The sequence below is a fragment of the Furipterus horrens genome, unplaced genomic scaffold, assembly GCF_987537825.1.
Source record: "Furipterus horrens unplaced genomic scaffold, mFurHor1.1.pri manual_scaffold_6, whole genome shotgun sequence".
Lineage (NCBI taxonomy): Eukaryota > Metazoa > Chordata > Mammalia > Chiroptera > Furipteridae > Furipterus > Furipterus horrens.
This window is the reverse complement of record NW_028327176.1, coordinates 130,244,469-130,269,485: the sequence shown is the minus strand read 5'-3', so window position 1 is coordinate 130,269,485 and position 25,017 is coordinate 130,244,469. Positions and strand designations below refer to the sequence as shown.

General features: G+C 44.0%; 1 protein-coding gene across 1 annotated transcript in view; it reads right to left on the bottom strand.

The window, feature by feature from the left end:
- NT5E (5'-nucleotidase ecto) overlaps window positions 1–24,662 on the bottom strand; it is a 53,625-nt gene extending 28,963 nt beyond the window's left edge. The window contains exons 1-3 of the mRNA XM_090279635.1: window positions 24,241–24,662; window positions 3,771–3,993; window positions 561–749 (exon numbers count right to left, since the gene is read on the bottom strand). Coding sequence (XP_090135761.1) covers window positions 561–749; window positions 3,771–3,993; window positions 24,241–24,579 — 751 coding nt within the window. The 5' untranslated portion in view covers window positions 24,580–24,662. The remainder of the gene's footprint in view (window positions 1–560; window positions 750–3,770; window positions 3,994–24,240) is intronic.
- Between the last annotated feature and the right edge of the window lie 355 nt (window positions 24,663–25,017).

Genomic DNA, 25,017 nt, shown 5'->3' with positions numbered 1-25,017 from the left:
ACTTTAGAGAGAGAGAGGAAGAGGGCAGGGAGGAGAGAGAGAGAGAGAAAAGAAACATCAGTGTGAGAGAGAAACATCAATTGGTTGCCTCAGGTACTCACTCCAACAGGGGATCAAACCTGCAACTTAGGTATGTGCCCTGATGGGGATTGAACCCACAACATTTTTGTGTACAGGATGACACTCCAACCAATTGAGCCACCAAGCCAAGGCATGCTTAAAAATTTTTATATGACACATTGCCTTTTGATATAAACTGACTTTTGGTTGACGCTCAGTAATTTTTTGTGTTATATATATATTTTGTACATGTTTTATATATATTTACAATGTACATAAATGGAATTGACATAATCATGAAAACAATAAATTATTCTTAGTAATGTCTCTGTGTAAGATTTACATGTTACCTTTTAATGTATACTGCATATATAATATATTACATATTATATAACTTATATAATATGTTAAATAGTAAAAATAATAACAACAGTTGCAAAGGCAAAAGAGATTAAGTTATACAGACATCCTGGCTGGTATAATCCTTTGAAAACAATTACCTGTGTAAAGAAACGTGTTGGAGTGTCCTCCCACCACGACGTCCACACCCTTCACTTTCTGAGCGATGAGTTTATCCATTTCAAAACCTGAGTGTCCCAGTGCAATAATTTTGTGCACATTTAGAGTTGTTAGCTTATCTACTTGATGTTGCAATGCAGTGATTTCATCTTCAAATACTAAATTTGTTCCTAAAAGGAACAAAACAAAATGGACATTTATTAACCAAAATTTTTATACTGCTTATTATACACACTAACATGCCAAGTAAAAACACCTCATTCTATTAAAGCTCTTAAATTACTAAGGCTAACATGTATTTTTAAGTTAAATATAAAATCACTACAAAGCCAGCTCTCTCTCCTCCCCAACCAAGGTTATTGATTCTTATTTACACTCACTTAATGTTGCATTAGTTTAAGGTTGTGGATGATAGTATGTAACTCAAATTCAAGCTCAAGCTATAAGGAGGCTTCAGACCTGCAAGTCTATTTTTTTAATATTCTATTTTTGCATTTAAACTTTCATTACATCAATGCAGGGAATGCCTGCACACATAAGCATAAAGTAAAAAATAGATTAATAATTCTAAGGCTTTGTTTGCAAATTTAGGATAATCAGCCTTAAAACTCTGTCAGCTACTAGTTCTTCAATGCCAATCTTAACATGCCAGTTGACAGCTCTGTTTTGTTCACTTGATAAGGTTGGCATTAGAGTAGTAAGCTGTGCATTAGTCATGGGTCCATTCTGAACGCTGCTGCACCAGGAGGTGCACATTCTTCACTGGCTTCTTACTCCCCACACAGAGGTAACAGACCATTGCTTGTTGGTGCTGGTGGGGAATGTGGGTGTGACTGCACAGCCCGGGTTCTCTGTGGGCTGCAAGCATGTGCTAGTAAGTGTGGCAAGACCTCTAGTCTCTCTGGAGTTAAAGCTCAGCAAGCCTTTAAGTCTTATGGCTTTTATTGGCACAGAAGTGACAGCAAGCAGCGACAGGCACATTGCCCTGAAAGCATGTCCAATACTCAGTGACAAGAGTCTTCCAGATGATCTCAACTCCTTTATGCAAAGTTTCGAAGAATCATCACTAAAACGAAATTACCAAAACATGAATAATATCTTGTAAAGAACTTTCAAAACCCAGGAGCCTGACAGCTCCAGTTCAATAAAGTATTCATCTCTTCAAAAATCCAGCAAGACTGTGAAACACATTTCTTGTGACGGGAGCAGCTTGAGACTGTCAGTCAGGTCCTTCTGGTGGGACCACATCCTTCTTAGTCAGAAAAGCACTTCTAACCTTTTCAAAAACCGGTGACTTGTAGGCCATTTTCTGGCTCCACAATGACCTCAACAACAGCTATTGACTGTATGTCACAAGTGTGCAAAGGCTTGGTCACCCGTGCCCAGCTATCTACCTGCTGCCTGGAGTACCTGGCGAACCCCAGCTCCCCTCAGTGGAGAGCAGCCAAGCCCCAAGCTTGCCCTGCCCCGAGTTGGCTGCAGGACCCTCTCCTCTCAGGAACAGCCATGCTGTTCAGGGTCAAGTACAGCTGACATTTTTGTTGTTTCCAACAGCCTGGACTTATTTTAACAACAACAATAAATATATTACTTTTCTAATTGTTAAATAATTATATCTCCATTGTCAGTTAATTTTTTTTTAATTTTAATTTTTATTGAATTTATTGGGGTGACATTGTTTAATAAAATTATATAAATTTCAGGCATACAATTCTATAATACATCATCTGTATATTGTATTGTGTGTTTACCACCCCAACTAGTCTCCTTTCATCACCATTTATCCCCACTTTATCCTCTCCTATCTCCCTTTATGAGGCCCCCTTTTTTTTGCTTAATCCCTCCATTTTTTTCACTTAGACCTTCAACCACCCTCCCTGTGACAGCTGTCAGTCTGTTTTCTGTTATCTATGGGTATGCTTCTATTTTATTTATTTTGTTTATTAGATTCCACATCTAAATGAGATCATATGGTATGATTGGAATAATTGGCTTATTCCACTTAACATAATGTTCTCCAGGTTCATCCATGCTGTGGCAAAAGGTAAGATTTCCTTTTTGACGGATGAGTAGTATTCCATTGTGTAAATGTAGCACAACTTTTTTTATGCACTCATCTACTGATGAATACTTGGGCTGCTTCCAAATCTTGGCTATGACAAATAACTCTGCAATGAACATAGGGGTCCACATATTCTTTTGAATTAATGTTTCTAGTTTCTTCAAATATATTCTCAGAAGTGGGATTTCTGGGTCATAAGGCAGCTCAACTTTTAATTTTTTGAGATAACTCCATGCTGCTTTCCATAGTGGCTGCACTAATCTCTATCCCTACCAACAGTTCCCTTTTCTCCACATCCTTGCCAACACTTGTTTGTTGACTTATTGATGACAGTCATTTATGACAGGTGAATCAGTTTACTTATTAATAAAAAGTCCTTGATTCTACTAGCTTTTAGTTTCCCTTTTTTTCTTCAAATATGGAAAGAAAGTTAATCTGGATAATTTAGAAGAAAATGTCATTTTTTGTTCTGATAGTGCTTTGGTGAAAGTGTTTCTTTTGTAAAAGTGGCTCAGAAATGTTTCTTGAATAGTCTTAGGAATATATATGTATGTTTGTGTATAAATGGATATATAGATATAATAGATATATATTTTCTATATATAGATACCATGTGACAATTCAAGAATATATACATATTTCCCAGAAAGCAAGATATACAAAGTCATTAAAACTACAAGAGATGAATAATGCAAAGGAAGAAAGGAGAGTTAACTAGATATGTAATAATCATACTAAAAAAAAGGGAAGATATGGTAAGTTGAGGCAGAACCCTGGCTCTGGGCACAGGTAAAAGGGCAGTGAGTTACATGGCTCTCATATTCCAGTAAATGTCCCTGCACCATTTAGCCCTGGATTTAAATGGACTTCTTCAATTTTGAATGCACTGAATTAAACAAAGATGCTCTCAACAAAGAAGTACACTGAGCAGAAGAGCGAACATCTTTAAGAAGTACCTTAGAACAATGTGGAAGCTACTAGACAGGTTTGATCAATGTCATCCTAAGTACACCATTTGCCCAAAGCACATGTTGTTCCTGCTTTTACCTGCAGTCCATAAAAATAATGCCAAGCTTTGATTTGATGCATCTATTTTCAAGCAATGAAGTGCTATGAAAGTAGAAAATACCTGGATTTGAGAGAATAGGAGTTTCTTTTGAGGTGTATCCAACAATTCCCACAATTTCACCACCAACAGAAAGGTTTTTATATGGCAAATAAAGATTTGCTATTTGAGATGCTAGCGGCTCCTTTGCTTTAATGTTTGCACTCAGAATTGGAAATTTGGCTTGTTTGAGGAGTGGGTCAATCAGACCTTCTGCACCATTATCAAATTCATGATTTCCCAGTGCCTAGTAGAAAAAGAAAAGAGAAAAAGAATTAGGTACTCTGGAATTTCCAATAAAAGCATATTTCAAAGAATATTGCAATAGCCCAGTGGCTCCCAAACCTGGCAGGGATCCAGGAGCTGATCACATGGTCTCTGTTCTCCTCACGCCCAAAATTTACTCAGTCATCCTGGAGTTGGGTCCAGGGACATCTAAATCATCAGGCGGATGTGAAAACTGCTCCCATATCACCTGCTATAGTGAAGGCGGTACCAACATAAGTCACCCAGAAAGCTGGTTAGATGTCCACTGTTCTGCCATCCCAGATCTGGGGCAGGGTCTGCATTCATCAGGTGCTGCCCAGTTTTTTACCATCTGTGTTCTCTCAGAAACCCACACTTCAATCCACCAACCCAACTGTTCCACCCTCCATCTGCCAGGGAAAACCATTAAAATCAACGGGACTCGAGAGCAAAAGGTGACTGGAAAAAAACTATTGACAGAGACCGGGGGCCTCTCTCCCTCATCACATCCCCACACCTCCTTGGTCATGGTTCCCTTATGTTCCCACCATTGTTTCTTGCCAAGGACTCTGTGGTCCTCCGATTCTTCTGGGGAAATGAAGATTCCCAAAGGTAAGCAGGAGAGAGCATTCTCCTCATTGTACAGGGTGGCCCCAGTTTCTTCCTCTGTCCGTTCTGGGCTGCCCTGTATTTCATTTCCAGCAGTTGTCTGACTGAGAAGGAACAGGTGAAATGACTGCACCGGGGTTGGGGTTTCCGGGCACGCTCTGAGCACAGGACTCTGAAGAGCTGCCATGGTTTAACACAAGCCTTGCCTCCCACCTTCTTTGCTCTCTCCCATTCCCTACTGCTCTGGGAGTAGCTACACGGTGCAAAACAACCATTTTTACATCTGACAGCTTCCCCTGGAATGATACTGACAAAACACAATATGCCAGCCACCTACCCTGACAAGCCTGCACCCCTTCATTGGCCTCCTGGAATTAGTCTGTCTCCTCTAGGCACATATCTACATGCTCTGGTTGCCAAGGCTGTTTGGCTAACTTAGTATGTGAACCAGTGAGTCTCAAACTTTATAAATTCCACACCCAATTTTGCTTCACTTAACTGGTCATCTGGGAACAGGCCTGGAAGTGCTGGCTGGTGATCCCTCAATCTAAATCAGCACCCCAGCTGTATTTTCTTACAGCCCCCGCCCTCTTCCTTCCTAGCACATTCCACACTCTAACAGCATGTTTGTGGGCTCCTCGCCAGACTTGAGTCCTGCCCCTTCCACCCTGCTCCAGGCTGTAGCTGCTCACCTGCCGCACAGGCACTCCCTGAGCATCTGCTGCTCAGATGATTGTGCATTATGTCCTGAAGTGGATACATTTACACAGAGAAAGCAACACAATGTCTTCACATTCCCACCTACCTGCTTCCTCCATTAAACTCAGAATTTCTGAATTTGCCTTTTCCCCCATCTCTGCATATCTATTCATTCTTACTTCTTCCTCTTACCTAATTACTTCCCTCTTAAAAGCGAACCTAGTCTTCAAGTTTCTCCCAGTCTTAACTGTCTTTTTCTCTTCTATTCTGAGAACATCGTAATTTCTTCCTATAGTTAAACGTTTCCATTATGAGATTTCAATAACTATCTTGAGAAACTGTAAAGTTTTTTAAAAGGAATGTTTCTGTAATTCTTCATGGAAGAGTATCCAGTGTGTCAGCCACCTTGCAGTTTACCGACCAGCATTACATGGCTGGAATTGGACAATAGTTGATGTTATAGTTTTCATTTACTCCATCTTGGCCCAAGCTGCCACCATATACCCAGTCAATAAAGCCAGAAACCCTGAGCAGCCAGATGCTTCCCACTCCCTCCGGCCCCCTCTCCTTCCACCAACCTCCCTCCTTTGCCTAAATGCTTGATTCCTGTCCATCCCATTGCTACTACCTGCGTGCAGCCCTCGCCCTTCTCTCTGGACCATGGCAACAGCTTCCTAACTGGGCTTTCAGCTATGGCCATTCCCACCTCTAAACCATCCTGTATACTGCTGTCAGACCTTTCTAAAAGACAAATCTGATCTTGTCAATCTTGACCTTGAGGTCCTACAGAGGCTCTCCACTCCCTTTGGGATAAAATTCAACACCTGAGCACTTTGAACCACAAGGCTCTTTGAGATCTGGTCTCAGCCTCCCCTCCAGCCTAATTTTTGACACCATCTGCTAATGTGCAAGGCTGGCTCCACCATGCATGAGCAGTGACCTGAGCTCATTTCTAAACCACAGCTCCCTCTGGAAGGGCAGTGAAGGCAAAAATATTGGTATAAACATGAACCAGCATTTACTAAGCACTTGCCTCACACCCATATCACATAATGTGATTTCATACAGAAAACCTGGTTTTGGGCTGAGAGGTTGCTATTATGACTATTCTCATTTTACAGATGAGAAAAACAGATCTAAAGACATTACATGAATTGTTCAAGATCACACAATTAGTAAGTGGTGGAGCTGGGACTGTTACAGAAACAGGGGAGTCCAAAAATCCCCGGAGTTTGCGGCTGGGGGATGGGGAGAAGGAAGCAGCTTTCAGAATGCCTCCACATGCCTGAGGCTGATGGCTGGTGTCTTTCATTATGTAAAATTGCTTGGATGCTTCCAAGGCCTCAGGTGGATGGGAGGAGTCTTGAACCAGGTGATGGTATGGAAAGCACACAGAGCCCATGTGGGGTTCTGTGAATGGTCAGAACTATTGGCAACACCCACTGCGTCAGAGGACACGGTCAGGGATATATAGGCAGCTGCAAACACTTAAGGGGGGGGTGTGCGCTCTGGGGCTGTCTCCCTCGCTAGTGGGTGTTCGCAGAGGTGCTCTGGAGAAGGAGAGGAGATCCACGCGGTTTACAGAAAGAAGACAGTTTGCAAGGATTCTGAGAATCCAGGTGGTCCTGCATTGAGAGCTGGAGGGCACCACAGCACAGAAAGGACCTCCCCAATCAGAACTGAGTGATTGGCAGCTGCTGGTAAAGCTGAACTGTGCCTAGGAAGTAGGGAAACGGTGTTTCTGACCTCCCTAAAACTGGCTAGGTTTGGTAGAGGGGAGGCAAGGATATGTGTAACTGTTAAATAAACAATTTTCTTTTCACTCAACTATAATATTCAGAGTTGTAATTCTGGCGGCGGGCAATCGGACCCCTAACTAAAGAGTCCATGGGTTTGTTTTCAAGTGGAACAGCCCAGGGGTTCTATAACAATTTGGTGACTCTGGTGGGACTCTGTAACAATTTGGCACCCCAGGTGGGACTCTGTATCAGGACTAGATCCCCTTCTGTTTGACTCCAACCTTCTCAACTTCGATGTAAAGGGCTTTGTATAAGGCCTGGTAAACAATGAACAGTCAAAATCAAATCCTAACTACTTGCAGCTTTGAAGCTCTCACTTATCTTTCTCCCTTTGGATATGATTAATGATGACTGACTGATACACAGATAGGTGGAACAGAATATTCCTTCTTCATGCCATGCCTTTACTACCTTATTTAACCATGGCTTCAGCTTCTTAAGTCTGATGATCCTTCTAGAAGAGAGATTTCCCAACAACTCTTCATGGCATTCCCTTAGATGTCCTTCCTCTGGCCCTTGGTCTCCTCTATGCAGCCCTAGAAGACCCTGCAGCTGCTCACTCGGCCCCCTAATACCTAGCATAGTCCCTGGAGCAGAGCAGGGACACACTGTCAAATGAACACCTAAATAAGCAGAAGTATTGATGGAGGAACTCGAGAGCTGGACAACTTTTATTTATTTGTTTATTTATTTTTGAAGTTGATTGGTTAGTTTATTTAAAGTTAAAATTTATTTTATTGTTTATGCTATTATAGTTTTTCCAACTTTCATGCTTTGCCCCGCTTCATCCAGACCCCCTCCACTCCCGCAGGCAATCCCCACACCATTGTCTATGCTCATGGGTTGTGCATATATATTCTTTGGCTACTATATTTTCTTTGCTGTACTTTGATCCCCCTGACTATTCTGTAACAACCAATTTGTATTTCTTTATCCCTACACCTTTTTTTGTCTGTCCCTCCAAACCCCTCCCATCAGGTGACCATCAAAACGTTCTCTGTATCTATGATTCTGTTTCTGTGCCTCTTGCTCATTTATTTTGTTTTTTAGATTCAGTTATTGATAGATATGTATTTATTACCATTTTATTGTTCATGTTTTTATCTTCTTTTTTATTTTTTGGATTTTATTTATTTATTTTTAGAGATGGGGTAGGGAGGGAGAAAAAGAGGCAGAGAAACATTGATCGGTTCTATCTTAAATGCTCCCAAGTGGGGACTCAGCAACCCATGCATGTGCCCTGATTGAGTGCAGGCCAGCACTCAATCTACTGGTAATTATGAGCTACACACCAGCCAGGGCTTCTTCTTATTTTTAAAGAAGACCCTTTAACATTTCATATAATATTGGTTTGGTGGCGATGAACTCCGTTAGCGTTTTCTTGTCTGGGGAGCTCTGTATCTATCCTTTAATTCTAAATGATAGGTTTGCTAGATAATCTTGGCTATAGATCTTTGCTTTTCATCATTTTGAATATTTCTTGACAATCCCTTTTAGCCTGCACAGTTTTTTGTTTTGTTTTGTTTTGTTTTTGTTTTTTTTTTTAGAAATCAGCTGATTTATGGGAACTCCCTTCTAGGTAACTAACTACTAACTGCTTTTCTCTTGATGTTTTTAAGATTCTTTCTTTATCTTTAACCTTTGGTATTTTAATTATGATGTGTCTTAGAATGGGCCTCTTTGCATTCATCTTGTTTGGGACTCTCTGTGATTACTGGACTTGCATGTGTATTTCCTTCACTAAGTTAGGGAATTTTTCTTTCATTATTTTTTCAAATAGGGTTCCAATTTCTTGCTCTCTCTCTTCTCCTTCTGGCACCCAAATGATGCAAATATTGGCATGCTTGAAGTTTTTTCAGAGGCTCCTTACACTATCCTCATTTTTTTTTTTTTTGGATTTTTTTTTCTTGTTGTTCTGGCTGGGTGTTTTTTGCTTCCTTGTATCCTAAATCACCAATTTGACTCTTGGTTGCATCCCCTCTATTGTTGATTCCTTGCAAATTATTCTTCATTTCAGTTCGTGTATCCTTAATTTTTGACTGGTTCTTTTTTATGGTTTCAATGCCCTTTTTTATGCTGTTGAAGTTCTCACTAAGTTCTCTGAGCATCATTATAACCAGTGCTTTGAACTTTGCATCTAGAAGACTGCTTGTCTCCATTTTTGTTTAGTTCTTCCCCTGGAGTTTTGCTCCATTCCTTCATTTGAGCCATGCTTCTTGGCCTCCTCATTTTGGCAGCCTTCCTGTTTTTTGCTATGTATTAGGTAGAGCTGCTATGACTCCCTGGCTTGGTAGAGTGGCCCAGTGTAGTAAGTGTCCCGTAGTGTCCAGTAGCATAGCCTCCCCTATCACTCAAGATGGGCACTTGAGGTGTGCCCATTATGTGGGCTTAGTACAACTCCTCCTGTAGCTGAGCCTTTGTTGCTGTTGGCAGATCAATGGGAGGGATTTACCCAGGTCAGTCAGCTACAAGGACAGCAGTCAACACTGACCACCAACCTCTGACCAGTGTGGAGGATCGGTTGTGTAGGACCTCACTCCACAGAGTAGGACTTACTTCATCAGGGCTCTGGTGCCCACTGAGTCTGCCCCCTGAGTGTGTTTCTTCTGGAGGGGGTTAGGTGGTGGTGCTCTGATGTGGTCTGTAGTTGTCCACTGGGTGCACAGGCTCTGGGGTCTCTGGGAGGTTGAGGCTAAGGTCAGCTACCCACTGTGTTCTGTCTGGGGTCACCCAAATGAGCTACAAGTCAATGTGCAGTTGGCTGATACTTGTGCTGGGCTTGGAGGTGCCCAAGCAAGTTCAAACTGTGAACCAAGACTAGCAGCTTTGCTGCTAGTGCCGGACCTGGGGCTACTTAGCAATAGGCGTGGGCATGCTGAGGCCAGATGCTGTCTGTTTGAAAGAATTTAGGAAAATATGAAGCATGAGCTAAGACAAACCGTTTGTTTGGAAAAGCCACTGGAAACAGCCTGGGTGGATCCAAATGTTGGGTGGGGTGGAGCCTCAGGAAATTACCAGGGTGGGGCAAACAGTGTGAACCAAGTTGATGGAGTCTCAGATACAGTGTCTGCCTGCTGGCTCTGTGGCATTGTGGGTGGAGGATCAGAAAAGGACCAATGACCTGTGCCAACATTTTTGTCTGGGAGTAAGCTGCCCCTCAGCTCTCAGCCTGATGCTAGACAATTCACTTCCTTCCTGTATATCTCTAGTGCCTTTCAATCTGCTGCCCCCATGCTGTAACTCAGAGAGGGGGAGTCTGAGTAAGTCTGTGTGCAGGCCCCTTAAGAGGAGCTGCCTGAAACTCTAGCAGTCTGTCTTTCACTGCTTTAATCCCTGCTGGTTTTTACAGCCAGAAGTTATGGAGACTTATCTTCTTGGCACTGGAACCCTGGGCCGGAGGGCCTGGTGTGGGCCTTGGATCCCTCACTCCTGAAATATCACTCCCAATATTTTTCCACCACATGTGGGTTGGGACCAGCCCATCCTGCATCTCCGCCCCTTCTACCAGTCATGTTGTAGTTTCTTATTTAATTTTATAAATTAAAGAACTTCCATTCAACTCAATTTCTGGTGGTTCTGAATGATGGTCATTCTGTAATTTAATTGTGATTTTGATGTAGTTGCGTGAGGAAGTGAGCCATGTTTACCTATGACACCATCTTGACTGAGATTTGGAAAATTTTTAGTTTTAAGTTGTAGTTAATAAGGTTAGTAATTAATGTACTTAAAAAGGAACCAAAGGTATGAACCACCCTGACTCCAGGAAACTGCAAACAATCCCACCTTTGTGCCCTAGGCGGACTGCAGGTAATCAAGATGGTATCTGAGCCATTGTGCTCCAGAGTGAGATGGCCACCACCAAGGACACCCAATAAAGAATTATTGGTCAACAGAAGGATGCTAGGGAAATGGCCACACTGCAGCTTTTATCTGATTAAACTTTTACCCAAATTCCAAACCTCTTTCTTACTTTTCCCTTGATCCCAAACCCCTTACCTTCACTTTTCTTCTCCTTATAAAAAGGGTCAGTTTGAAGTGAAATATAAGAGTTTCAGGATGCATAACCCACTGTCTTCTCAGATTGGCAGTCATCTGAATAAAGTGCCCATAAAGATTCAATCCCTGTTTCTACTTATTGGTTCTGGTGGTGACAGGCAACATGAACACTGAATTTTCTGGGTTCAGTATCTAGCAAATTTCTTCTACACACAACTAATTATTCCTACAAAAATTCATGCAGATGAGGGGGTTGGAGGGTGGAGGGATCGAGTGAAAAAAAAAACTTAAGGACATGGACAACAGTGTGGTGATTGCAAGGGATGTGGGTGGAGGTAGAAGAGCATATAAGGGGGATAAATGATAACGGGAAAAAATACAATAAAAAATTTGGGGAGAAAATTCCTTTAGAAACTCATAGTTTCACTTCCCCACCGTGACTCTCTCCTGTTTGTGTCTTCCCCCAACCTCATTATTCCTAAGCTCTTCAGAAAGAGGATCATGCCACTCACCTGAGCACACCACGCTTCTACCACACTGCTGGCATGCAGCAGGAGCTCAAGGAATGTGTTAAATCAATTATTTGTTTCTATTATTTTTATTAATAACTTAAAAATCCCTTAGGAAGAGTCTGCTCATGGGACAAACTTAAACAATAAAAGATAGAATATAACAGCAGATCACTGTTCCATGTTCTTTTACATATTATAGAGCATTTGTATCTATAACACACACACACAAGAGAATTTAAAAATTCACACTGTAGTGTTACTCTTCCTTTTTTTGTGTCTTCTGAAAACTGCCATATGTGTATGCTTGCCAATGTTTTGCTGCTCTGCCCAGCTTCCCTCATGCTTTTAACAACTAATACTGATCTGATCTGTTACTTGATGTAATCCTCATTTCAAGCATGTGATTCCCCTGACCCTAAATCATACTCTCATATCCTTTCTCTCTTATGTTTCTTTGCTTTCCAAACATTTCATTTCTACTATTGGGTTCATTCATTCACTAACCCTATTCATTCACTAATTCTAGCCCTATGACAACCTTGTATATTTTTACTACAAACACTAAATTTCACTGCCCTACCCTCACCTCTGTCCATGGCAGAGGCCAACACCCTTCTCTGTAAATTAAGAGAGTTGAGCCCTAGTAAATGACCTTCTTCAGTATCTCCAAGCAATTTCCTTATTTAGACAAATTTTCAGGTAATTATGAAGTGATCACATCTCTAATCATTTATTTCCAATGCACTGTATGCTAAAAGGCATTTAACTTAACATTCAGTTGTCATTTTTTGGATACCGCAATCACAGAAATATAATGTGAGCATCTGGCTAGACCCAGTTCCTCACACTCACTCCTTCCTTTGTTCAGGAGAAGCATAAAAGATTATTTAAAAAACTCAAACCTGATGATTTTATATGAAAGAAACTTTCCACACTCTTCATCTAGCCCCATCCAGGATACTGGACCACCCAAACACCTGAAATGTTGCTTGCTGCTTAGTGCTAAAAACTAATGAAAATGTAGGGACATGAGATTTGCTTTTTCTGTGACTCAAAATCCTGTTGTTGTTGTTAAATGAACCATGAGGAATATAGTCTGGTATTTTTTCACTCCTTCCCCTGGTATCTGTCAATATTTACAATTGATGTGGCTAGTTTCTGAAAGGACAGTGGCAATGGAGAAACTCTCTGTTGACTAAGGATAAGGCCCAGAAGGCTTTTGAGGTCATATGAGTAGGCAATGGAAGAATGGAGATATTCTAAGACCTCTGACTCCAGATTTCTTGTTTTGATTATTAAAAATACCCTGCTGTTTAAGAGTGAGGAAAAGCTTGTGTCTAAACCTTGGTTTGAAATTCTCACAAATTCCGAAAACAGGCCAAAGTCTACTTTCTCTTAGGCGATAAGCAATTTCCTTACTTAGACAAATTTTTAGGTAACTATGAGGCGATCACAACTCTAATCATTTATTTCCTATGTACTGTATGCTAAAAAGAATTTGACATTTAGTTATCATCTTTTGGATACCAAATTAAATGGAAGGTAACTAATATTCAAACAAATTGAAGTGAAACCAAATGTATGATATCATAATACCATTCTCCCCTACATCTTTCAGTATCTCCAACAACAGAATCATGGAAATATATTATGTCCACGGCAGATGCTAATACATTGATTGAGTCAGTTTTTCCCACTGAGTTTGGACTGAGCCTCAGAATCTTGCTTATCTTGTCCCTGCAGGGAATTACTGTCAATCAACTAGACACTAACACTTGAGATGAAATTTGTTTTTCATGCTTACACTATGATAATAATTATAAGTGTGGAATCTCTTTATTGACTTTTAACAACAGTAAAACATATTGTCAGTGAGTAACAAATATTGGAGGCAATACTTCCAAATAAAGAAGAAAGAATCCTTTCTGACTTTTCTGTCTTCACCAGTTTGTTTCAAGAATCATGTGGATGGGATCTGCAACTGAATTCAGCAGTCACTCAGACAGTCTGCTGCCTGACCACACTGTCCTCTGAGACTACATGACAGTTTGAATGTTTTTTGATTCTTCAAGCTCTTCCTCGGAGGAGCTGCCATTTAATTCATTTCCTGCTTTCATCCAGAAATAAATGCCCCCATTGGTATTGAGTCAATAGGTGAATAGAAGAAATAGTGAGGACACTCCTCAGGGTGAGAGGAAGAGAAACAGAGCATGCGGTGTGAGAGTGGGTCAGTGGGGCGGGGGTCTACAGTAGCGGGGTTCAGGGCCTGAGCCTTGCTCATGGTCTGCAGGAGGGGACACAGAACAGTGGCCATCCGACAGCCTTTTGTGAAGGCCTTTCATGATTCTGGAGTATTTTGTTTTTATGGAGAACTCTTCCTCTTTCTGATTTCTCCAGTTACAGCTGATTGATCCAAGTAATCCTCTTTCCTGTTATTAAATACTATGCATTAATTGGCCCCCCCAAATCCATTAAAAATGTACTTAATATAGGGGGGAAATCAGTAAATACTTACTGAATGAATGAACAAGGAAAGAAATAACTGGTGAGCAGGAGAAGAAGAGAATCAATTCCCAATGCTGGAGTTACTGGTCCTCAGCCCCTGGGCCAGTTGCCTGCACAGCCTCTTCCACAAAACCTGGAATTCTGGGCCCGTGCCATCTGTCTATGAGAGCCGCGATGGGAACAAGGCTACAAGACACAGTCTCTCTGGCCTCTGGTACCAAACTGGTGAACAGTTCTGTTTTGAAAATCTCTCATGAATGGACACAGCAGCCACAGAATAATAATTTCATCAGGAAACTGGGCCACAAAAGGCAAGCAGGCTGCAAAGTCCTGAAAGCTGAAAAAGCCTCCCAGGCCAAGAATCTGGTAGGCCCCACTGAAGACAGAGCCTGCCTTCTCAACTGGGAAATGTGCTCCCAAATCAATAAACTGTGAGGCAGTCATAATGCCCCAGCTCTGATGCACTCCTGATGCAGCACCCTTGGTGAGTCTGCTTCAACCTGCAGCAGAATTTTTATTACACATTTAGCAGAAAATAGATTTTTTTCCCCAAGTTTTGAAGGTTCCCCTCCTCTTCTCCATTTCAGACCTGCCCGGCTTGAAACCAGGCCAGCGGGTTACAGACACTGTGAAAATGCACGGGCCCGGGAGGGAACTGCTGGAAAGAGGCCTGGACCACTTCCCCATTTCTTGTATCAGTTGACATTAGATGGAGTTGTCTGGGTGTGTGTTGGTGATCACTGCCCTTTTCCCCCACCCCTTCCCTTGGCTCCCCACTCCTTTCTCTCTGCTGGCCAGTGAGCCCCCTGCCAGGTGGAACACCAAGAAAAGGGCTCTTACTCCCAGCAACTTAATGAATGAGACACTTGTGCGGATGCATGTGGTCCCAGGTGTTGGGAAGGAGCCTCCACCACCACAGAGAAACACCCTGAAAAGAAGCAAAACAGCTGGCAGCTCTCCCCTTCTCCCCTTGGCCCGCCTTCATGGCCAACCAGTCTTGAGGTTCTGTTGCTCATGCTCCTGCCCCGCCCCCCCACCCCCACCCCGCCCGGGTCGCCTCCTTTACCACAGTCCACTGCACCCCTCTGACTCAACCAGCCTTCCCGCTGGTCCCCTGGCCACCAGGCTCCCACTTCTCAGCCACTCACCCCGGGCCATCAGGCTGCCCTTCCCCAAACACCCAACTGCTTCCTGCTCCAAGTCTCTCCACCTCCTGCCAAAAGCTCACTCCTTGGACAGCCCCTCCTTGATCTCCCTGAGCTTCCTCATTTTTCAGTCAAACTTCAAGTCCTCTGAGTTTCAGGAACACTAAACCACTCTCATGCAATGAGCTGCTTTAGATGCAGCTCAAGTGTGACTTCCCTGAGAAGCCTTCTGTGGCAGCTCCACTGTGGATGCCCGCCTCCCTGTGCATCTGTCAAACCTTGCACACATGTCTCTACAGCATTTGTCCCCGCTGTGGCTGGCTGTCCTCACATCTTTCTCCCAGAAGCAGGGGTGGTGGCGACTGTCCTGTATCCTTGGTGACACCAAATGAGCGCCTGGCACCAGTGCTCAGCAGATGCTTACTGAATGGATAATAAAACCACCCACTCCCTGGCTCCATTTAAATGGGCTCCATTTTACTCTACTGTTTGGTATGTGAGCCATTAAAACTCTTCAAAGAAGGCAGGATATAAAACAAACTTAATAAAGTAGTTAAGCAATAACTCAGCTGTAACAGGAGAGGAAACCAAGTTGCCTGGAAGTGGGTGAAGAGCTTAGGCAGCTGCGTCACACCTCATAGCCTGAGCTTCCGCAGCCCCTGACAGGGCCACTGGCCTGGTTCTCTTCTCTTCACTACCTGCATTTTTATTTATATTTCTACTAATACCTTATTGGCACTCGACTGTGAATGGAATAGGCACTTACAAAAAAAAAAGCTTGTTGAATTTTTCTGTGTGTCTTGTGTGCACACACATGTGAACATTATTTAGATTCCATGATGGCAGTTAGGGAGAAAATGGAACTTTTTGAACAGCCTCTTTCTGTTGGAAATCTGCTAAGGAGACCTACTGTTCAAAATGTAGGACACTTATTTTGAATTAAAAGGGGGTATTTCATAGCTTCAGCTTTGTTCACAGAAGACTGTAAACATTAGCAGTGAATTCGATATAAGGAACCATAAAAAAAGAGAAGAATTTTTTTAAAGACAAAAAGACATGATGAAAAGAAATATTAATAGTTATGACTTTCATGCTACATGGCCAGGCCCTGTTGATGTATTAACTCATTGCATTCTTCCAATGAAATGAGGTAGGAGCTATTACTTGTCCTTTTCTGAGCTGGGGAAACTGAGGCATGGAGTTCACACCACAAACACATGGCAGAGCAAGGTAGTGAACAGGGGTAGTGAGGTTCAGCATCAAGGACCTTAACCACTCTGCCAAACTGCTTCTGATGGAAATACCTGGAAGGGGTGGGTATCACTGAAAAACACTAGTTTCTCACAGGGTCCTAGAGTGCCAAGAAAGGAGGCCATGGTCCTGTCCTCAGGAAGCTGACAGGGAGAGAGCAAGACATAGCAAGCACATCAACCCATCCATCCATGCACACGTAAACCAAGTGGGAACCACAGAGAGGTACATGTGTGAGACAGCCCGGCAAAGATGCAGGCATGCCCTGTCCATTAAGGACGGAAGGGGCTCAGAGTGTGAGCTTTATCTCCATGGTGCCAGTCAGGGGAAGCTCACAGGCAAGTGGTATCAACTGTGTAAACAAATGAGGAAATGAAAACAGGAGGGCTGAGGTAGTCAGAAATGTTTCCAGTGAAGACAAAAGGCTTAAACACAATGTCAGAAGAAAAACAAAGGAAAGAAGAATTGATTTAAGAGCAGTGCAGTTTGCATGATGCAGAAGGAAAGAATTTGTTTTGATCCACAGATACTAATTGTAATAATGTCAAAAAGCCATTTGTCAGAAATTTGCAACACATGAATTTAGTCATTTACACTCTAGCTCACCCCATTAAGGACTGGAAGTTGCAGTCTACCCTATGATTTGAGAGTTAGGGGAGAGCCTGCTCTATTACACAATGGGGCTCAGTTCCTAATCACTCAGGAAGACTCAACAATAACTTTAGGAGGGGAGGATTACAAATTAGGTTTGGTTTGGATGATGCATTCTGGCATTGTAGACCACTTCTGGTTTTGGGGCATGTTCCATCCTTCAGTCTTAGGCCAGGGCATGTCAGCCCTGGCAGGTGAATATAGCTTCTGATTGAATGGCAGAAATAATTGTTGGAGCTCAATTCAGCTTATCTGTACATCAGTGTTTGTTGAAATGAATAAATGAATAAGTATTGAACAGACAGTATTTCACATTTTCCATATCAGATGAAAAAATTTACAAACTCTCCATACATGCAAAATATGCATATCAATGTTACATTAAGAATTACCTGCTCAACTAATTGAGGTTCAGACAGGTTTAACTACATCTCTGAGGGGCTAGAGGGTCCCAGCTAATGTATGTGTTATGTACAGAAGCAATTACTCAGGTGAGGGAAAAGAAGTAAGGAAGGAATTTACACAACATTCAGACGTATTTGTGAGTGAGTTTCAGGAAACTGCCAATTCAGTGTGTGATTTGTTGGGCTTTTTCCAATTTTCAGTAAAGCGAACACAGATGCTAGAATGAGGACAAGACAAGCTCTTGAGGTTAGTTTAACCCAGCCCAGCCCTGGTGTGGAACTCAGATAGAACAGGGGAGGCATAAGGGCCATGACTACATACACGGGCCCACATCACTGAGGCCTGGGCATCCACAGCCCCAGAAACTTTCAACTCCTGAAGTCTGAGCTTCTTTGCCTTTTTAAAAATACAGTTGTCATCAGTATATCTCTTTCAGGCTAGCCTGTCTTCCTTGAACCCAGCTTTGTTATTGAAGATAGGAATTCTGACATTTTCCTTGATATGAGAATATCATATTCCTTTGTAAGAATTTCATTTGTAAAGCACTTAAACGTAAAGTCACTACTCTTTAGGGAGTAGGTTTTTGGGGAAGAGAGGAAACGCACTCGCTGTCACAATCCCTATGCACAGGAGTTAGAATTTCAGTGATTTTTGCTTTGCTTTGCTTATCCCCCATTCTTCATAGGTCTTACCCAGCTTCTTTATTTGGTTAAGAAGGGGTTGAATGGGTACTGCCCCCTTCATCTACTGAAGAGCAAGTTTCACCCTAGCAGGTCTTGTTCACTGTCCTCAGTACTTAGCACTGAACTTGGCACATGGTGGTGCTTAGTGAATATTTGTGAACTGAATGAATAAATGAGCTGCAAAGACAACAGGCTTGAAACTAGGCTCATCCTCCTCCCATTTCCTTAAGCATCATTTTCTGTTACTAATAGAGTAACACTCCATCCGATATCCTGGGGTTCTCTTCATCTGGGAACAGTTCAAGAAGACCCAACCCACTTCCCTGCAAGGCAATAGCTGCTGTGAAGGTAACTGTGAGGGAGACATAAGAGAGCTAGCTGTCAAGCAAACTTAGACCTGTGTGTAAAATTAAGTTCCAGGGCAAACCAACTTATGCTGGAAGATTAGAAGTCAGACAGAGGGTTGGGGCAGGGGCTGAGATGCTGAAAAATGACATGCAACAGACCGCCTTCTCCAGTTCCCCCATCCTATTGATGAGGAATCCGCCGAAAACTTAGTGCTGATGAGCCGGAAGAGGCAAGCTGTAAAACCTGAGTATCCTGACATCCCATCCAAATCCTTTTCCGCTGCCCAGATCTGTCACAGCCACATAGGGGTCCCATCATGTCCAATAAGCCCAGGAAAACCTTTAGATTGCACCTCTCTGCTGCAAATAGCAGGCTTAAGCTGTCAGGGTAAGCTTAAATAGAAGAATCTGCATTCCTGGGTAGCAGTGTCAAAGTCTGCTGACTCTCCCGGTGCCCTGGCTTGAACCCTCTTAGTCATCTCTTGATTACACCCTCCCCTGAGCCACTCCTGCCCACACAAGGTGATCATGGCCAGCACTTACTGACCCCTGACTGTGAGTTTGCCCTGTGCTGAGCACCTGACATGCGTCATCATCTTCTTTAAACCTCACAACAACCTATGGGATGAAGGCTACCATCACACCCACCTTACACATGTGGAAATGGAGGCTTCGTGAGATTAGATGACTTGCTCACAGTTCATAGATTCTAAGGGACAGAAACAGGACTTGATCCCAGACACAATCACCAGGGAGTTCATCCTTTTAGCCATAGGCATTACTGCCTGCCTATTAAAACTGGCTCCCCTGGATTCAGCCTTTCCCCATCGCCACAGTTCGGTTCTTAGCATCTCATACCTATACACTGCCCTGCCTCTTCTCCCAGCCTCTTCTATGGTGTCTTCTCCTTTCATCCATTTCTGCTCATTTTCCAAACACGTGATTCTTCTATGTTGCTGAGAGTTTTTCTCACATTAACCAATTCTCTGCAGACACCAACGGGGTGTCTGAAAATTCTATTCAATTCTGATACTACCTACCTGGAGTGGGCAGCAGATCCCACAAGGTAAGGGGTCAGTCCTCCAAGACTGCCTCCACTTCAGATGACAGTTGGTAGTCTGGGCCACCTGGACTTCTGACCCATCAGCTATCAAACCTCCACAGGTTTGATAGTTTGTTAGAATGACTCACAAAACTCAGGAGAGTGCTTCAGTTACTATTACTGGTGTTATTGTAAAGGATACAACTCAGGAACAGCCAAGTGGGAGACATGCATAGGGCGAGGTATACAGGGGGTCAGGGGTGTGGTTTCCATGTCCTCTCGGGGCACACCACCCTCCCAGCACCTCAATGTGTTCACTATCCCAGCAGCTCTCTGAACCCCATCACTTAGGGGCTTTTTAATGGAAAGCTCATTACATAGGCACAATTAATTAAATCATTGGCCGTTGGTGACTAGCTCAATCTTTGGTCCCTCTCCCATACCAAGAGGTTGAAGGGAGGTTGAAAGTTTGAACCCTCTAATCATGGCTTGGTCTTTCTGGCCACCAGCCCTCATTCTAAAGCTATCTGAGGGTCCCCAGCCATCGGTCACCTCAGAAACTGGGGGTGAAGACCAAATATTTCCTTTTTCTTATACCAGAGTCATGCACTACTCAGAACTCCCCAGTGGCCCCCCTGACCACAGAGGAGAGCCCAGACTTCTCCAGGCGGCCTATAAGCTGCACACAACCTCACCTCCCATGGGGCAGACTGCTCCACCTTCCAGATTTCTGCCTCTGCACTTTTGCCCCATTCTCCTACCCTTCAGGAGAATTGAATCACTTCTTAGGACACTGTTTGTTTAAAGATGCGAGGGGGATAGAGGGCTCCATCCCTCGGGAAAGCAATCTGGCAGTCCTTGGTCAAAATCAGTATACACATGCCTGTGGCCAACAATTCTGCCCTTGTGCATGGATCCCAAAGAAATTCTCACAGGCGGGACCTGCAGGAGACTATTTGGAGCAGCATGTTTGTGGAATTGTGGCATAATCTGTGTGATTTCCAAGTGGACCCATCGTTCAGGGGTGGGTGGGGAGCAGGTGGGAAAATCTGTGGAGGTCTCTGTGGAGCCTGATGCACATTATATGTACACGACACAGTGACAGGGACAGTTTAGGACAAAAGTAAGAAGCAGAATGAGTTAACAGGATGAGTTACATAATTTAAAAATACAAGCACATCAAACAATAACAAAGGTTCTGCAAGTACATATAAAAACAAAACATAAACATCTACTACATTGGATGGTTAGCTATGTGGGACATGAATACCTGACTAGTGGTCCCCTGGGTGAGTGAAATACAGGGTCCACGGTTCCCACCCCAGCTGCTGGCTCAGGTACCCGGGAGCACTTTGTGAACAGAAAGCGGGCTCAGGCCAGGGCCTCAGAAGCAGGGGCAGCTAGAGAGGAAGCTGTACTGTCTACTGAAGCTATCTTTCTCACAGCCCATCCACCTTGATGGTGATGGCGAGGATCTCATCTTTAGCAGTGAATTCATTTGGCTTTGTACTTTGCGGGTGGTGGATTTCATAAGGCTGCTCAATGAGTAAACATTAAGGATAGTTTAGACAATGGGACTTAGAAAAGATGGTGGAGGTGGTGAAGGAGGGAGGTAAGGCTGTGCCAGGCAGTCAGAATCAGATAAGCGAATAGCTGCAAAACCCAAGCCTTCCCTTCCTCTAGATTTTTTTTTTTCCCCTGTAGAGCACCTGGACTGAAACCTCTACAGAGCACTTACAACAAGCCAGCAGGGTGCTGGGGAGTTTCAACTTAATTGCCACATGTATTGTTCAAAAATAACCTATCCACGGGGGTGGGTGTTATCCTTCCTGTTTTACAGTTGGGGAATCTGGGGTCAGAGAAAGTAACTTGGCCACACTGGCCCACACCGTGAGTGCATTCATGTCGTCTTTCTACTGCCTGGCCAATACCAGCCTTTCCACTACTACAGCCACCAACTAGTGGCTTTTGACATCCTCTCTCTAGAGCTTTCTGCCTAGCCGCGGGTCCAGGTCTGCAGTCTCACCTTGGGACCCCCGGGGCTATGAGAACTGCTCCAGCAGCTCTCGCTGGAATGTAGCATGTCTAGAAAGTCTACACCTTCTTAGACACTTGTGCTGGAGGGAACTCCTGGGGTTAAGCTAGGTTCTAGTAACTTCCTGGTTGCCTCTCACACCTTGAGTTCTTATTTGTGGTTCCTCTAACTAGGTCTAGTTTTTAAAGAACTGGAGATTGCCCCTCCACAACTGCTTTCCACTCTGATCTGAATCTCCAGCTTCCTGAGATGCAAGATGTGGTAGGGGTAAGGGGTGGGGGGTGGGGGTTCGGGGTGAGGGGGGAATCCTTTAATAAATTCCTGGAGACTAGTATAAACAAAAAGACAGTGAAAAATCTCTGTAAAACAAGAATATGGATGAGTTTTACCACATGCTAAAACATTACAAGAACTAGGATTTTTTTCAGGTCAAATTATGCTTGTCAGACCTCAGAAATGCATAAAGTCCTGACGAGATGGTATCAGAAAGGTGACTTTCAACCAGGCTTACCACTGGAGCTCCTTACCCTCTTTACACCCTGCCAACTATGTAAGTAGCCTATTTTCCCTCAAGCCCCAGGCGAGTCACCTTGAGTGAAATTTAAAAGAAACTAATTCCATCCGACATAAAGTATTCTAAAATTTCTGGTGGTGATTATAACACGCAGATTGCCCAAGCCTCACCCACAGTCTTGTCATAAACACTTGATGAGATGCTAACACCACACACTCAATTTGACTTAAATAGGAAAAAAGTATTATTAGAGGAAACTGTGAATTTTCCCTCTAAATTTTTTTTTTCACCAAAGGAGTTTACACAACTTAAAGAAAAGGGTGTCACAAAAAGAAAAGTTTGCAGAGTTGTGGTTTATATATGAAATCAAAACAAACTTATGTAGGGTTTATTTTACCCTTCTGGAAGGGAAATGGAGATGTAGGCTAACAACCATTCAATTAAATAAATATTTACTTTGCCATTACCGTGTGCAAAGCATGAGGCAGGTTGATCTGTGGAGACATCAAATCTGAGATCACACAGAGTTCTTAAGACCCACAATTCTTCTGTGGAGTCAGGGGCTGGTGAACCTCCCATATAAACTCTGGGACTTAGGGATCCCTTTGAATTGCTGCATCTGTGGGTGTTGCTGATAACCTTAAAACCAACAATCAGAATGGAGAGGAGCTCTCTGACCTTCTTTCATCTCTCTGAAATGAGCTTTCTTGTTTGGAGGGGGAAAAAAAAAAAAAAACTAAACCAAACAACTCTACTCTCTTATCATCTTTTCCTGTCCTCCTTTCTCCAAGTTTCCAGGAAAAAATACAGCATTGTGCTTTGCTGACCTCTGTGCTCTTCTCATACAAAGTATATTGTTAGGCCTCTGTATCTCAGGCTGGACCACACCTCTCCTTCCGTTCCACATGCGTGGACTTGACCGATCTCTCTGGACCCTTGTTCTGTTCTTTCTCTTCTGAAGCTCCTAAGATTTATTGTTCCAGTTTTTTCTCTAGGATTTTACACAGGATTAAACTTGGGTGGTGGCGGTTTGCTCAAACAAACAAACTGTATATATCTTTTATTTATACTTATTTATTAATGTGTAACCCCTCTTTGCTCCTTTTCTAAAATTCAGTTCAACAAATAAGGCGTAACCTTAACAGAGTGTTTGGGAGCTTGGACTTAAACTTTTGCATGTGTTTTAAGAGTCCCTCATCTCTTAAGTTGGATTCTTCCAAAGTCTCTGCTGCCAAACTGATTTTATTGAAATCCTTTGAAACCCCAGTGTTTTCAGAATTTTGGTCCTCTCTGGAGCTAGCTCGCTTTCTTTCTTTCTTTCTTTCTTTCTTTCTTTCTTTCTTTCCTTCCTTCCTTCTTTCAATTTATACAGCAGTATCTGGTAATAATAACTAACATTTAGAGAGGCTGTAAGACTATGAATCAGGCAACCCTTTTACGTAGATAAAAGAGTTCTTACCCCATTTTATAGAGGCTGGAACTGCGGCACAGACAGAGTAAATCTGCACACAAAGGGTAGCTGAGCAGAGAATCTTACCCAAGGCTGTGAACTTAATTGAAGTCAAGCTCCAGAGCCAAAGGGCTCTGGAATCCACACTTACCCTGTCTACCCCTTTGGAGACTGGTGTCCTGGATAATGTACTCAACCTCTGACTCTGAGTTTCCCTTTCAATAAAGTCGAGATAAAGCATTCTTCGATAGCCGGAGCAGTAAATGAGACCCCTGGCAGGTCTACTTGGGTCCCTGGCACTGGATAGTTGTCTGTCTCCTGCGCAGCCCAGATGAACCTTCTCATACGCAGGGCTAGGTGCTGCTCCTCTAAATACCGCATCTCATGGTGGAGTCCCAACTTCAATACGCTTAAGACTAATCATCCAATAGACTTCTGCGTCTGCATCTAGCCGGCACACTGGCCAGAGCCTCCCTTTCTCCCCACATCTCTCCCAGGTCTCCGGTGTGCCACCTCTCGCCACGCCATCGGCTCCTCAGCCTCCCCAGCTTCTCTCTAAGTCCGGACTCCCATCCTGGGAGCCTCCGCGCTAGACACGGGCTTACCATGGCATCGTAGCCCAGGGCGTTCATGAAGTGCGCCACCTCAGCTCCCTTGTAGACGGTGAACCAGATGGTGCCCTGGTACTGGTCGCCAGCGTCGAGCAGCAGCACGTGGGGCTCGGCGGCGCGGATCCGTTGCACTTGAGTGTACAGCCTGGCCACACCGCCCACGCAGCGGCTGGCGTTCACGCACTTACTTGAGTCCTCGCTGGTCTGCTCCAGCCGGCTGTGCACGTCGTTGGTGTGCAGGATGGTGAGTTCCCAGGCGCCGCCCGCCCGCCACAGCAGCGCGCACAGCGCTAGGAGCCGCGGCGCCAGCGCACACGCGGCTCGGGGACACATGGCTGCGGCGCGTGGAGTGGGTACGAGTGCAGGCGAGCGGAGCGAGCGGCGGTGAGCAGCGGCGAATGCAGGCGAGGGGAGGAGTGAGGAGCCTAGGAGAGCGGGGCGGGACCGGGGCGGGCCCTCTTTCAGCCCGGAGTCCATCCCCGCGGCCAGGAGCACGCCCGCGTGGTCACCCGATACGACCCTGGCAACCCCGGCGCCCCGAGCGGCGCTGGCGGCTGGCACTCGCTCCTGCAGGAACAGTGAGGAAGTTGTTCCCGGTGAGGAGCAAGCACCGGCCACGATCCCGGGACGACCCAAGAGCCTGGACGCCCGCAGGCCCACTGCTGGCGGAGTTTACCACCTGGCTGGTTCTCGCCTCTTTTGAGGAACGAATTTTTCTTAAAAGAAACCGCGCAGTTTGTGTTGGACTTGTGGTTGCTTGCGCGAGCTCGT